Source organism: Neolamprologus multifasciatus, chromosome 23 (genome assembly GCF_963576455.1).
Source record: "Neolamprologus multifasciatus chromosome 23, fNeoMul1.2, whole genome shotgun sequence".
Taxonomy (NCBI): Eukaryota; Metazoa; Chordata; class Actinopteri; order Cichliformes; family Cichlidae; genus Neolamprologus; species Neolamprologus multifasciatus.
Genome location: NC_140460.1, coordinates 11,754,632 through 11,768,361, shown reverse-complemented (window position 1 = coordinate 11,768,361; position 13,730 = coordinate 11,754,632). Strand labels below are relative to the sequence as shown.

The window sequence follows — 13,730 nt, the reverse complement described above, 5'->3', positions numbered from 1 at the left end:
GATGAATGAGCTTCAGCAGGATTCAGGATTTTAAAAATAGCAGAAAGTCCTATAATCACCCTCCCACCAAACCTCTGCTGCCACCAAGTGGGCTGAAATAGTTATTACACAATGAAAAGAGCCTGTTAGTGGAAATTCTAGATAGATAGATAGATAGATAGATAGATATCTATCTATCTATCTATCTATCTATCTATCTATCTATCTATCTATCTATCTATCTATCTATCTATCTATCTATCTATCTATCTATCTATCTATCTATCTATCTATCTATCTCCCAACAATAGGATGCTTTACAATGACAATAATTAATAAAGTAGTCCAACTTTGTGTTCTTTAACAGCAAATAAGGAAATGACTGATTATAAAAACTATGAATGAACAGTGTCTGGTGGCTTAAAATTGCAACATATTTTCATAAAGTGTTGCAGATGATTAATAAAAAGGTTAATGGTGTAAACATCGTTTCGAAGGCTATTATAGAGCTGAAATGAATGTTTATTTAAGAGAAGTTGTGAGTGAGTATGAGCCAGGTGGGGTGTCCTGGTTCATTGTTGTCACTTTTATTAGCTGAATAACATTGCGACCACTGACGGGTAAAGTGGATAACGTGGATTATCTCTTCATCTGTGAGTGGGCGGGCACATCAGGGAGCAAGTGAAGATTTTGTCTTCAGAGCTGATGTTCGAAGCAGGGAAAATAGGCGAGTGTGAGGATTTGAGTGAGTTTGACAGTATGGTGTCTTGTGGGGTGTTCTCGGTCTGCAGCGGTCAGTGTCTATTACAGTTTTTCTCCATTGGTTTGGCTCATTTCTTGAAACAGAAATTACATTCTCAAAATAACATGGACAAACCTCCAAACCTCTTGGCAAATGTTCACAACAGAATGGCATTTCTCATTCATTTTATCAAATGGCAAATGCCTTAGTACATGTCTCAATTGTCTCAGTGCATCTTTGCAAATGATTAAGTACAAGTAGCCTACAGTTATACAGTTAGCCCACATTTAGCACATTTTCCAAATGAATAGATCTTGTAGATCTAAACTGATTAGTTGATTCTCAGTCTAATGCAAAACATGTCAGCATGATTTCATTGTATAAGTACTCGCATGCACAACCGCCTGTTCAATTGTCAAAATTGGTCAAGAACATAATACCATGAATACCAAATATGAATTTCTTTGAATATTTGATAAATTGATGACAGTCATTGACAGTCAGGTGAAACTAGGTGTCACACACAGGTGTCTTCCATGATTGTGTGCTGCCAAACACAGCTATATAGAGCTTGACCAGAGCCAGTCCAATCTCTGAACATGGATAGACAAGGCAAAGCAAACGGACAAGGGGAAGTTCTTCCTTAAGGAAGAGGAGGAAGAAGAAGAAGAAGAGGAGGACTGAGAGGAATAGGTGCTGTGCTGTCCCAAATGAAATTCGGGCCACAATTATAGACCATGTCATAAACCATGGCCTCACAATGGCAGAGGCAGGTCGTCGAGTGCAGCCTAATGTGCCTCGTTCTACAGTCTCCTCCATTATCCAAACCTTTCGCAGGGAAAACAGGTATGTACTCTATGTAATCTATGATGGAATTATATGTTGTATAGGACAGGGCACTGTGCGTGAGGCAAAAAATGTATAACTTACTGTAGAGATTTTGTGTGCATCTGCCTACAGTGGTAGGTCTATACTAGCAGGTGGAGAGGACTAGTGGAATGTTTTGATACTAAATATGACAAGAAATATATTGAACAAATTACTGTAAACTATGGAATTACATAATTTATACAGTTTAGAGAAGTATTCCAGTCACTGTGCAGCGGGAGAATGAGTACAGCGAACACTGAATAAGTCCTTGTTTTTTGATTTTGTGTTCATACAATTTACTACTGTAATGTACATTTTCTTTTTACATATGTATGAAACTTTCTTTGCGTGTGAATAAAAAATGGTTATCATTTCCTTGGTAGTGTGAGTGCAATCTGTGATGTCAAACCTTGGAGGCTACTCTTTTCTGTGGTATATTGTTGGTCCTCTGCCATAGTGACAAAACATCTAAACATTTTGTATGGCAGTACTCACACAATGCCAAAGGGATGATGCATTTTGGGGGCACTGACTATTCAGATTAGAAAGAAATGTAGTTTTGACACATGAGTGAACTGTTTTAGGGGAGATATGAGCTTTTGCAGGTGGACCATGTTGTTGTGATCAACCATCCAGGTTTATTTTGACAAAAGCACCAAGAATGATGAGAATGTCCGATCTGTGTCGAGAAATGAGCCAAAGCTATTGAGAAGGATCTTTGCCATTTTGGAGACACTGACTGTTTAAATGAGAAAGGGATTTAGATTGAAGCCTGAGTGAACAGTTTTGGAAGAGATATGAGCTTTTCCAGGTGAGCTATAGTGTTGTGCTAAACTGTAAGAGTGTTTTGCCAAATGATCTTAGAGTTTTGAGAATGTAATTTCTGTTTAAAGAAATGAGCCAAACCAATGGAGAAAAACTGTAAAGAACAGCGGCGACCCAGAGACAGGGTCAAGGGCGGCCCGGGTAGTCCTACCCGGTGGATGAGCTGCTATCGCTCAAACTTTCATGGAAACGGTGCTCCCCGATGGCTGTGGTCTCTTTCGGCAGGATAATGCACTGAAAGCAAAAAATGGTTCCGGATTGATTGAGGAGCACAACTTTGAGGTGTTGACATCCTTCACATTCAGTCCAGTCGAGCATCTGTGGGATGTGCTGGACAAACAAGTTGGATCCACGGAGGCTCCACCTCACAGCTGACACCACAGCACCACAGCTGGAGACTAGTGGAGGCAGCAATATTAGGCAGGTGGAAATAATGACTGCTGTATGGTGAGTGTGGTTTTTAAACACTGTGGCTGAGAATGGGCTCACTGATCAGTAAAAATATATATTACAAAACAACTCTAACATTTTTAAATAATACAGGAAAGGTAAAAGTCATAATTTAATATAGTTGTTATCGCCTCTTATGATATTATACACTATTAAAAATATATACATTTCAAAAATAATTATTTGATATTAAACAAACTAATGACAAAATAGCAAAATGATTAGTCAATTAATTATCCTGTTTGTTAGAAACTGAAAACAAATTATTTACTAGATTAATTTAGCTTATAAGCTAAATAAGCTTTAAGCATTTTAAAGCTTATTTAAAAATGTTATTAGTTTGACTGAATAATGAATTCAGATGGGCTGCCTGTCTTGGCCGTATAAAAGTGAATAACAACATTTCAGCCTGATGACCTTTTCGCCCGCACCCTGTGACCCGCTCTGTTCAGGCTGGGGGACATGTTCAGCAGCGACACATGTGAGTGACGTTCATGTGCTCATTTACTGAAATAATATTTGTAGGGTGTCCGGTTGTGGCTCGGAAGTTAGAGGAGGTTGGACAGTTGGTGGTTCGATCCCCGGCTCCTCCACTCTGCACGTTGAAGCCCTAATGTTCCCCAGAGCACCCACTGCGTGTGCGGCGTCACAGTTAGAAAGTGCTTAAAGGCTTAGAATAAAGCACCGTATGAATGTGATTTCAGTGTAGTGTTATATAAGTACCGGACCATTTTCCATTAATCTTCTGCTCTCCATGCTACCGTTAAGCCTGATATTATTTCTGTCTTTACGAGCTTCACACACACGCTGACACAAGCACGCACGAGTGCGCGCTTTGTCTGAGGTTTTCTTTAGGAATGAAAAAATCACGCTTACCATGAAAACACTTTATTTCATCATGTTGTATCGTTTCATTGAAAATTAACAGACCAGTAAAAAGGAAACAATACAGTTTGAAATCCATCTTCACGTTCCTTGCGGCATACCTCCGGCACAGATATCGATCGGATGGCTTTTTAAAAAAATTATTATTAAGAGTCCTTCCTGTATATCATGAGGATATTGTCATTCGTTATTACGCATTCTATTCAAGGTTTACAGTGATATGAACACAAAAAATCACAAGTCTACAGTACAGTCGTGCCGTAGTGGCGAGCGGTTAAGATAAACTATCAAAGAATCACTTGCATGCACGCTTTTTTGTCTACATAGCCTGGATTAAAAGAGAGCGCTACAGGACATCTAAAGCACTGAGAGGAAAACAGAAAATCTTCTCTAAGACTGCGACTGTGCTCAATAACAAAGGTCTGTGTTAAAAGCTTTGCATTACACACTGTTACAGAGGGAATCCATCAGTATGTGCTCCTAGGACATACAAAATAGTCAGCTATTAGAAAGCACATATAACAGCTATGAAGTCTTGAAGTGATAGAAGAGCAATAACAGAATAATTATCATCATAATAATAACAATAGCATTATTAATAATATAGCAACAGGTGTAATCTGTCTTTGTGTGTGTCTCTCTCTCTAGCTGATGTTACAGTATTTTACATACAGACTAATTACATTTGCATGATGACTGAACTGTACATGGTACTGCAAAAACACTAACGGGTAACTCACTTTGATGACTCGGAATATAACGAGGAGAAAATAAATTAAGGTCGATTTTTGCTCATTTTTAAAGACGGCGTCCGGTTTAAGATTTAATTCGAGCTGTGTGAAAAGACAAAGATCCAGTAAACGCACGGGACCGAGGCGACGAGAGACGCCGACGTGCTGTTTTTGTACCTCCGAACCCGGCGAGGGTCACTCACCTGAGAACCGTTTCACGCTGTCGAGACGCGAATCTCAATTTCGAGGCCATTTCTGCACAGATCACGGTGCTGACTGAGTAAACGGATCATAAACTGCGAGGGATTACTCTCAGAGTGTTTCGCTCACCTTTCATTCATCTTCCTTTCCTCTCAGAGCTTTTTTTCCTCTTTGCTGTGAGCAAGCCACTAATTAATCCAAACTCTCTGAGAACGAGGGAAATTGAATCTAAGATGAAGCTCCGCGTTTGTCTTCTTGTCCACACTTGACGAATGACACGAGCGCTCTCGGCTGCGGTCTGTCCTCTCTGCTTGTCTCGCGCGCGTGGCTCGGAGACGAGACTCATCAATAAGCAATGAGCAGGCTAACCATTAGGGAACGACCTCGCTTGACGAAACCTGGATTGTACACAGTAATGAAATGCATGACAGGTGGAGCTGACACAGAAAAAAAAAACCAACTGACTGACACGAGCTAGATGTTTGTGTGAGATCACTTTAAAAGATGGAGGGTGCCATGCTCTTAAGAATATGTTTCTTTAAAATTCTGCTGATGGATTAAGCATCGTAATGTGTTTCTTTCACCCCACCCCTCTTCTCTGACGAGCCTCAGAGTTTAGTCACCCGCTGAAGCGAGACAGCCGCTCTCCATCCTAAACGCACGTTTTGTTCAAGTCGACCTTCACCGGCAGCGGCCCGGCTTCCTGGCTCTCCTCCGATTGCTTTACGGTGACGGCGATGACGGGACTCAGGTGGTACGGGTTGACCTTGTGGGCGTTTTCCAGAAACTCTTTATCTCCGTTGATACTCAGCTAAAAAGATACAAAGATTTATTTATTTTTTAAAAGGCACAAAATACCATACGGCGTGGATAAACTGACAGTTCTAGGAAAGCGTTTGTGTACTGCTTTAAAAGCTCCTTTTTCTAAAGGCACACGTCTGAGGTTTGACAGGAGCCGACAGCTTCAGCGATGGAAAGAGGAGATTTCTACCTGTATCCTGTTTTGTTTTGTTTTTCATGGATTTTTACCGCACGCGTTTTGAGGATCCAGGACAAAAACGTGAGTCCTGACAAACACACATCTGTGTATTCCCAGTTTATCAGAGTCAAATATATTAAAATTCTCCAAAGTCTAAGTTGGTAATGCTGCGATTATCTAATGTTTGAAACATTCCCTTTTCTTTAAAGCTTTCTGAGAAGACTGAAGACACAATGTACGTCCTCCAGTGCATTCACAGCAGCTTCTATTTACTCATAATTACAACTTGTGTAAACTATCAACAGATAAATAAATCAAATAAAACTTGTATGTGTGGCTGAGATATGTTCAGTAACAAAGCAAAGTGAGACACCGGAGTGCACAAAACATGCGTGTGATGATCCAGCTGCAGCCTGGTAGCATGTTTTAAGGCTGTGACAGGCTGCAGATGAAGTGCGCCTCACTAACGACTAACGGATTGGATGAGCAGAAAGGGAAGACCGGGAGAAGACATGCTAGCTGCTGTGGATGGGAAATGCTGATAAGAATCAGATATCAAAGTAATGTTTATGCCACCTTCCTGGAATGAAATCCAGACTCAGACAGAAGTGGGCTGTTGTTTGGTTTGTGTTACTTTAAAGGTGTCCTCAAGGAGCTCCGAGATTAGAAAACACAGGTGCACTGCCCACCCAGGCAGAGCAGGTGAATTCATGATTTAATGTTGAGTCATTTCTTTTCCAAATGGTTACCTGTGTCTTAAGCATCAGACTGAGAACCTTCACAGACATACCTGTGTCTTGATGTGCTGCTCCGGTGCGGTAACGAGGCTGGCACAGCTGAGCCACAGCATGACCATGATAGACAGGAAGAGACAAGCGGCTAAAATCCACCGCGGAAGGCCTGAACGTCTGCAGAAGGAAGCGGGGGAGCAGGGGAGGGCGTGAGAATGAGGTGGGCCAGAAAGACCGAGAAGATCGCCAAATTATAAATAAATGCACTGCAGATGTTGTATAGACTTAAATAGCATCTCGTTAATGCAATTAAAGTTCAAAGTCAACAAATCAGAGAGGTATTTTCCTGCATGTTGTAACTCGGTCGGGGAGTTAAATGTGTCCACTGCCAAACACTGCGTGACACTGCAGCTCTGTTAGCTGTGTTAGATTAGCTTCATCAAACAGGTTTCAAGTGTTTTTAGGTTCATTTTCATGCAAGCGCCAAGGAGCACTTGTGTAAAAGCAATTTAAATTTATGATAAACGCTCTGCTTAAATCATTTAATTGGGGATTTTCCACAGTGTCACCTGGACATGCAGCCGAGGAAGTCATGCTCAGATGCGAGGTCCTCCGGGTGCTGGACGGCGTGTTTCCCTTTCGCTGCAGCTTTGGGAGTTCCCTTCTCCCCGTGTCCCCTCGCACCTGACACACAGTTAAAAAAAGTGGACATCAGTTCTAACTGAAACAACAAATGGTGGGATATTGCAGAAGCATGGATGTGCAGAGCATTTTGGTCTAACCGTGGGGCCTCTGGGTGTGAGAGTGGACCTGAGGCCAGGGTTTGTCTGCCACGCTGGATCGAGGAGCCTGCAGCTCGGGCAGAGAGTACTCCATCTCTGGCTGGCTCTGAGGAGAGGAAAACAGCATCAAAGGAGCTCCTAAGCGATGGGAAAAGTCAGAGCAAACACATAGAAACCCCACAGAAGGCATCCAGGTGATCCTACGTCACCTTAAGGTCACGATTATAGTGAAAACCTTTAACATTCAGTTAATCGTTGCGGAAATTCTGACTTTGGATACAAAACACCTGCTTCTCTTTTCTCTCCTTCATACAAAGATTTGAGATTCTTACCCACAGACAGACCTGGAGCTGGAGGGATGATTCAAACTTGTATTCAAGGACATTTTTAGCCCTTTAAGAGCCGTCTGTGAGGATACGGTCTACAAACGCTCCCCGTGAGTTTCTCAGCATAACGACAGAGTCTTTCCGGACTCTGAATCTTTCTCCTCTGTTCAGTAAAAGTTCAGTTATTCGTACTTCAGCATTTAACGTCGTGTGAAACCAACGCCGTCATTAGAATTCGTTTTTTCAAGCATGCTCAGTTTCCTTTTCTCCCAGACACTGAAATAAGTTCACTAAAGCTCCTTTTAGTGGGACACCATCTCTGAAAAACATCTTTTTAAACCCACATAGAGCCTGCTGTTGCCATTTGCACTGTTGTGTGTTTCATTACGTGCACAATGTTTTCGGTTCCCCTGGAGAACTCATTAAAAGAGGATTTTGCCTCCCTACTGCTGACCCTCCCTCCGCTCTAACAGCAGCTGTAGTCAGTTGTAACGATACTATTGCTGGCCTCAGCAACAGCACACTCTCACAGGCCTACTAACAGCACAACACATCCCCGTGGAGTGTCTTCTTCCCCGTTATTCATCCATTCGGACACTCGACGGGATCTGAAACCTCTTGCTGTGTCGGACACTATAATCGAGGCTCATTTTCACTTTATTTTTTACTTTGTTTTGGAAATGAGTGATCTGCTGACTTAGTGAGTGATTTCAGTCACATGACCAGAGCAGCAAAGGACTGCTGACGCGCTGCAAGTCACTCTGGAAACTGAGTTTATTCTCACTCATTTTCAGTGGGGGTCCTAGCCTGTTTGGTGCCCCGGGCGAACACTCCCTCTGGCGCGCATGTTCTCGTTTCGCTTGTGGGGGTGTCCTCCACGACGTGTTTGTCAGATAAACTGGTCGTAGCTGTGGATCTGAGAGCGTGTGTGGCTGTTTATCTTCCCCTGTCCAGGTTGTACCTCAGATTTCGAGCCTTCCTGTTCTGTGGCCGAGAGTATTTCACTGTGCCTATGCAGGAAACATGCACTAACATATGCATACGGGGGGACTATCGTGCTACCCTTTCGAAGGAAAAAAAGGTGTATTCCCCCCCCCCCCCCCATTCCAGCTCACAGTCCTGATCAATCAACATCAAGAAGGGATCCAAGTTAAACTGTGATTGTCATCCACACCCTCGCTCCCTGCAGCAGCTCTGCATCCAGTGCACGTGTCGCTTGTGTCCGTGCTTATGTCAGTTCACCAACATCGATAATTCTAGCAAAACACCTGTGAGTCAGACTTCCTCCAAACGCTGCTCTGTCACCACTTCTTTGCGTTCTGTTCAGGCGTTTTCTTTAAAATTCATTTGGGCAGAATGACTAATGCAGGAAGAAATGGAGCAGCGCCCTCTCTTTGTGTATTCACCGCACACAGAGTTCAATTTGTTTGTTAACAAAAACCACGGCTCAGCTGGAAGAGGCGCTTAATCGATCCACTGTGTTTCAAACGCTCTTCTCCCGCCACCTCATCCAGGGCTGAAGTGTCAAAACAACAAGGTGGTGGTGAGAAGGGATAAAGAGGTCTGCTTTGCAAGTCTTTCTTTAAAATTCCGAGTTTGTTTTTCCCTTCAGTAGGAATGACTGAGAATCGTATACTGTCTGGTTCCTGTGAGCCGCCTGCTTGTTTTTATGATGCTTGCTCATATTATTATCCTCGCAGCATGGTGTCAGGCAAAGACACACATAAGCTCTCTGCATACAGTCCGCTTGTAATGGACAGCCATGCCATTTTTATTTCAGGCAACAGCGGTTTATTCCCCCCTCCTCTCTGCTGTCCCGATCCCTAGCCCGACTTTTTCTGTTGTTTCAACACTCGGGGAGTCAATCTGTCGAGTTGGTGGCGGCTCGCCAGCTGCCCACTAAACACAGGCCTGATAGTTTTCTCACTGCCTCTCGGAGCCTGCTGGTTTCCCCCTGCTGCTCCAGTCTGCGTGTCGCTGCCATAAAGAGCAAACATCCATCACCGAGTCCAAAAGAAATGTCGGTAATTTCATATTCTGCTCTTGCTCCATGGCCATATATGAGGTTGAGAATTACAGCCCAGCGTGCACACACATTTTTTATACCTAATAATGAATTTCAGCATAACAGACAGCTGTGTTACACAGAAGCCTTTGTGTGTATGCGTTCGAGTGCATAAATACTATCATTTCCCACGGAAGCCTTTAATTATGTAGCTATAACTGCCATTGAAGTCACTTATACAAACGGGAAAACACTTGGGAGAGATGGTTTTTGATTTTGGAGGATCTGGCTGGGCAGTCGGTGGTTAAACAGACCCAATCTTATTTTAGCTTTAATGTAGAGGTGGTTTACTGTGTTGGCTTTAACAAAAAAAGATACACTAACATCTGAATTTACTCCTTTCAAAAACAGAAAACGCGACAAATGCTGAATCTCTTTTCCACTCTGCATCTAAAGACGCACGGCGATGGATAATAGAGAGGTTTTTTCCAAGTCAGCCAAGGTCACCAGACACACATGACCTCAGCTGTCAATGCAGGAAAGTCTTCATCAGCACCACAGTGGAAGCAGCACTTTCACTTTTTCACTGTTCTTCGGCGTAGTCTGTTCTGTTTAATCTTGCAGTGAGTTTCCATCGTGAGGTGAGCTCAACAGCTGGTCATCAAATATGCATGGCAGCGAGGGGAAGTGACATCATTTAAAAGGAAATTTATAAACAATTAAAGTGCTGTGAGGGAAAAAAAACCCATCCAGCTCTCTGAATTCAGCCACCTTTCCTCCACCCCGCTGTGTGCCCTTGTTCACTCAACCTTCACAGATGCACTGACTCTAAAATGAGCTGTGGCCCAGGCTGTACACAGTGTATACCAGAGGATACATTTCACAGTTCTAACGGGAAGGAAGCAGAGGTGAGCTCATTCAGTAATCTATAAGGGCTCGCTGGCTTGCTTTAACCTCCAATTAAAAACATATGAGGCGTAAAATCGCCGTAAGTAGTCATTTTATATTTTCCAATATAAAATGGGCAACAGACCCTGCATGAACGAATATATCCTGAATATACTGTGCAGATACTGTGTACATGCAAATTAAAATATTCTGTCTTTCCAGTCACGTGGTGTGAAATTTGTAGAACAGACTGAAGATCTGACCGAAGCAAAAAACAGGATTCCAACTTTTTGGTGGTTTGTCGTAATTCGTTTTGAATGCCGGGTAAGAAAAGTGGCGTAAATGCTGACGCTGCTGTTTTTATTTACAGGTGACACATTCAGGGCATAACTGAAAAGTAAAACAAACGCTCCTAACAGCCAGCCAGTGATGACGCGTGTGGCTGCTGTGGGATCAATGACCTCAGTGAACATTTTCCTGCATTGCTACTGCAGTCAGATCCAACCCGCATTTATCTCCTTACATCATTCTTTTATATACAGCTTATGGAAGGGGTGTCCAACATAAGGTCCGGGGGCCTGAATCGACCCAGCGAAGACACCAATCTGGCCTAATTGGTTGGCTTTGTGAATTAATGTGAAGGACATAAATTTTGGTGTTTTCACAAGTTTACAGCTTTTCCTGCTGATGAAGAGCTCCCCCTGTGGCCACTCACAATGCACCGAGGTAATTAAATTACAGATTAAACACATTTATGTCTTTACAGTTTAAGCCCAAAGAGTCGGCGGCATTTCTGATGAAATTGCTTCTCTGTCTTACATTAAGGTATCTCACTGTGGAGTTAAACTTGTTTACACTGACAGAAATTGGAGTTTCACTGGTCCGGCCAACATATCAAAGCTGTATGTGGTCCACAGTGTGAAATGAGTTTGACATCCCTGCTCTATGGTGTTCCCCGTCTCCCAGTGCCAGCTGGTCCTACCTGGAAAACCACAACCTTGCCGTCGTCAGCCTGCAGGTAGAAGGTCCAGGTGGAGGAAATGAAACTCTGGGCGGAGCTGACAATGTCATTGCACCAGCTGGACACGGCCTCCATCACAGAGGGCGGCTTTGGGCGGAGAGTCATGGCCTTCAGCTGCAGGAGAAAGAGCAGGACAGCAGTGAGGGTGGTCTCCTGTGTACACACTTGTGCCAAGTTTAAACCGACACCTATAAGTTGTGCGTGTCTGGGTGCACCTATTGAGCGCAAAGTGCTCTTTCTCACCTTCCTTCTCTTGATCTCGGGTTCGGAAGGCTGGCTGGCACAGCCGGTGCTGCAGGCCTCCTGCTCCAGCAGCTTAATATATGCCTCCTGGCATGCTGTAGCGAGAGAGAGAGGGCACAGTAGTGAAGTATGACAGAATATATAAAAAAGGAAAAGAGCAAAAGCAGGTTGACAGCGCAGATGAAGGAGTGAGAAGAGAAAGAATGAGCACAAAAGGGAAGTCAGCAGAGAAGAGATAAAACAGGTGAGGGCAGAAAGAACGGACACAACCGAGACGACTCGCTCCACAATGCCGTTACTGAAGCAGGAGGAACCGGGGTATCTGCTGTCTGGACAGCAAATCACATCATTGATTTTCAATACAGCAGTTCAAACAGGGAGAACAGCCTGAAACCCCCCCACCCTGACAAAAATGAGCCTGCCAGCTTTCAGGAAACACTGCAGTGTTTACCAGAGCTTTGATGTTGCTCTCCAGATTTTATTTTCAACTCCAGTCCTGTCTTTTCCAACGACTACGAAAACACCAAATTTGAGATAAAAGAACCATTGTGCTTTGTATGGATTTTGACCCTCGTGACCTCTCTTCAGGATTCTTTCTTTTTTCAATCTGATTTACAATTAACATTGAAGAAAATGCAAAAATAGAGATAGATAGATAGATAGATAGATAGATAGATAGATAGCCCAATGGACAGCTTGACACACTGACTCACCTCCCTGACACTCCTCCCTGCTGGTATTAAAGCCAGCATTGCCATTGACAAACTGGCAGATGGAGTAGAGGCGACAGCCACGGTGACAGGCGTTCATTATGGAGTCCTAGCAGTCAAACAGACAGAAGGGGGGGGGGGGGGGGTTTCAAAATTAGAGATGTCTCCTGTAGTCTTGGATAAACTCCAGATAACCTTGTTAGGAGCTGTGACATAGATGGGTCATGGCATTCGTAATGACACGGTGCAGCTGTAATATTATGGCCTGACATAAACAGTTTATAAGACGCGTTTAGATGCTGCCAGAGAAAGCTGATGGTAATGAGCGAGCTCCATGAACATTTTGCAGGATACTGTGGTGGTGAGAGGAGGATGCACATTGCTGCATCCTCTTCTCACCACACTTTTGATGCAAATAAAGAAACAGCGTCCTCTGGTGGCATCGCTGGGAATAGATGGAGACAAAAAAGGTTTTTGGCCAGTTTATTACAGCCTTGAGCTTTTCATCATCTTTACTGCGTTTCCGCGCTGATTCGGAGGGAGGGGAAAGGCTGTTTATCCCAAAGCGCGAAGGTGAATGCGTACACAGCGTGTCTGGAGTCGCAGTTCTGTGTGATGGACGCAGAGCTTTGGATCGCAGATTTCAAACCGGGCGTTTGCAGCTCTGCCCCCTGCCGCCCTGCAGGGTGTCTGAACCACACCTGAAGGCAGCAGAGGAGGAGAGGGGGGGGGGGAGGGGGGAGACAAACACCCGAGATATAAAATCTGTAATCCACGGAAACTCACAAACCTCACGGTCTCAGCCTGCCGCCCTCCGGTCTGGCCTTGTCTGCGTAAACCTGTCTACAAACAGCGGATCCGAGTGGGTCACTGACGCAGTTCACGTCTCGACTGGCCTTTAAGATGCACACAGAAATCAGCTGCATCCATTTTCGGCCTAAGTGCGCCGAAGCGTCCCTGAGGCCCTCGCGCGGACCTAAACACGTTCACTGCGGGTTATCGTGAGCTCTGGCTCCCGCGTTAGTCTGCGCTGCGCGCCGCAGCGGGATGGAGCCTGCCGGGGACCACTTACTTTAGCGGGGCTTTTGTTTCTGATGGTGAGCGCGCACTGCTTCTTGCAGTAATTGATGTCGCCCAGCTGGTCGTCAAACAGATCGGAGGACGCTGCAGCGAGTCCAGCGAGGAGCACGGAGAGCAGGGCCGAGAGCGCGCACATCCTGCCGCCGAGCCGAAGCATGCCAGATCCCGGAGAGAGCCGCGGAGAGTCGCTTTGTGGCGCCACTGCTGCTGCGGATGCTGCTGCTGCCTCAGCCCGGGTCCCGTCTGCCGCTCCGCTGATCTGCCTCTGCCCGTGGCGTCACG

The 13,730-nt window shown here is 44.5% G+C and overlaps 1 protein-coding gene across 2 annotated transcripts; it reads right to left on the bottom strand.

Moving 5' to 3' along the window:
- Nucleotides 1-3,738: 3,738 nt before the first annotated feature.
- Nucleotides 3,739-13,725, bottom strand: tmem59l (transmembrane protein 59-like). 2 transcript variants are annotated; one of them, XM_085150489.1, is made up of 8 exons: nt 13,441-13,725; nt 12,372-12,477; nt 11,659-11,753; nt 11,377-11,529; nt 7,176-7,281; nt 6,963-7,077; nt 6,453-6,570; nt 3,739-5,494 (listed from the first exon to the last, which is right to left on the bottom strand). In XM_085150489.1, the coding sequence occupies exons 1-8, from the start codon at nt 13,603-13,605 to the stop codon at nt 5,336-5,338; spliced, it is 1,017 nt and encodes a 338-aa protein (XP_085006615.1). In that variant the 5' UTR covers nt 13,606-13,725; the 3' UTR covers nt 3,739-5,335. The 2 variants fall into 2 exon arrangements, with proteins under 2 accessions (XP_085006615.1, XP_085006616.1); XM_085150490.1 differs by lacking the exon at nt 3,739-5,494 and adding an exon at nt 5,535-6,411.
- Nucleotides 13,726-13,730: the final 5 nt, after the last annotated feature.

Excerpts from the sequence above, each read along its gene's own strand:
- tmem59l (XM_085150489.1), bottom strand. The coding sequence starts at position 13,605 with ATGCTTCGGCTCGGCGGCAGGATGTGCGCGCTCTCGGCCCTGCTCTCC. Across the intron at positions 12,478-13,440 it reads GAAACAAAAGCCCCGCTAAA|GACTCCATAATGAACGCCTG; the intron begins GTAAGTGGTCCC and ends TTTGACTGCTAG. Across the intron at positions 11,754-12,371 it reads CAGGGAGGAGTGTCAGGGAG|CATGCCAGGAGGCATATATT; the intron begins GTGAGTCAGTGT and ends CTCTCGCTACAG.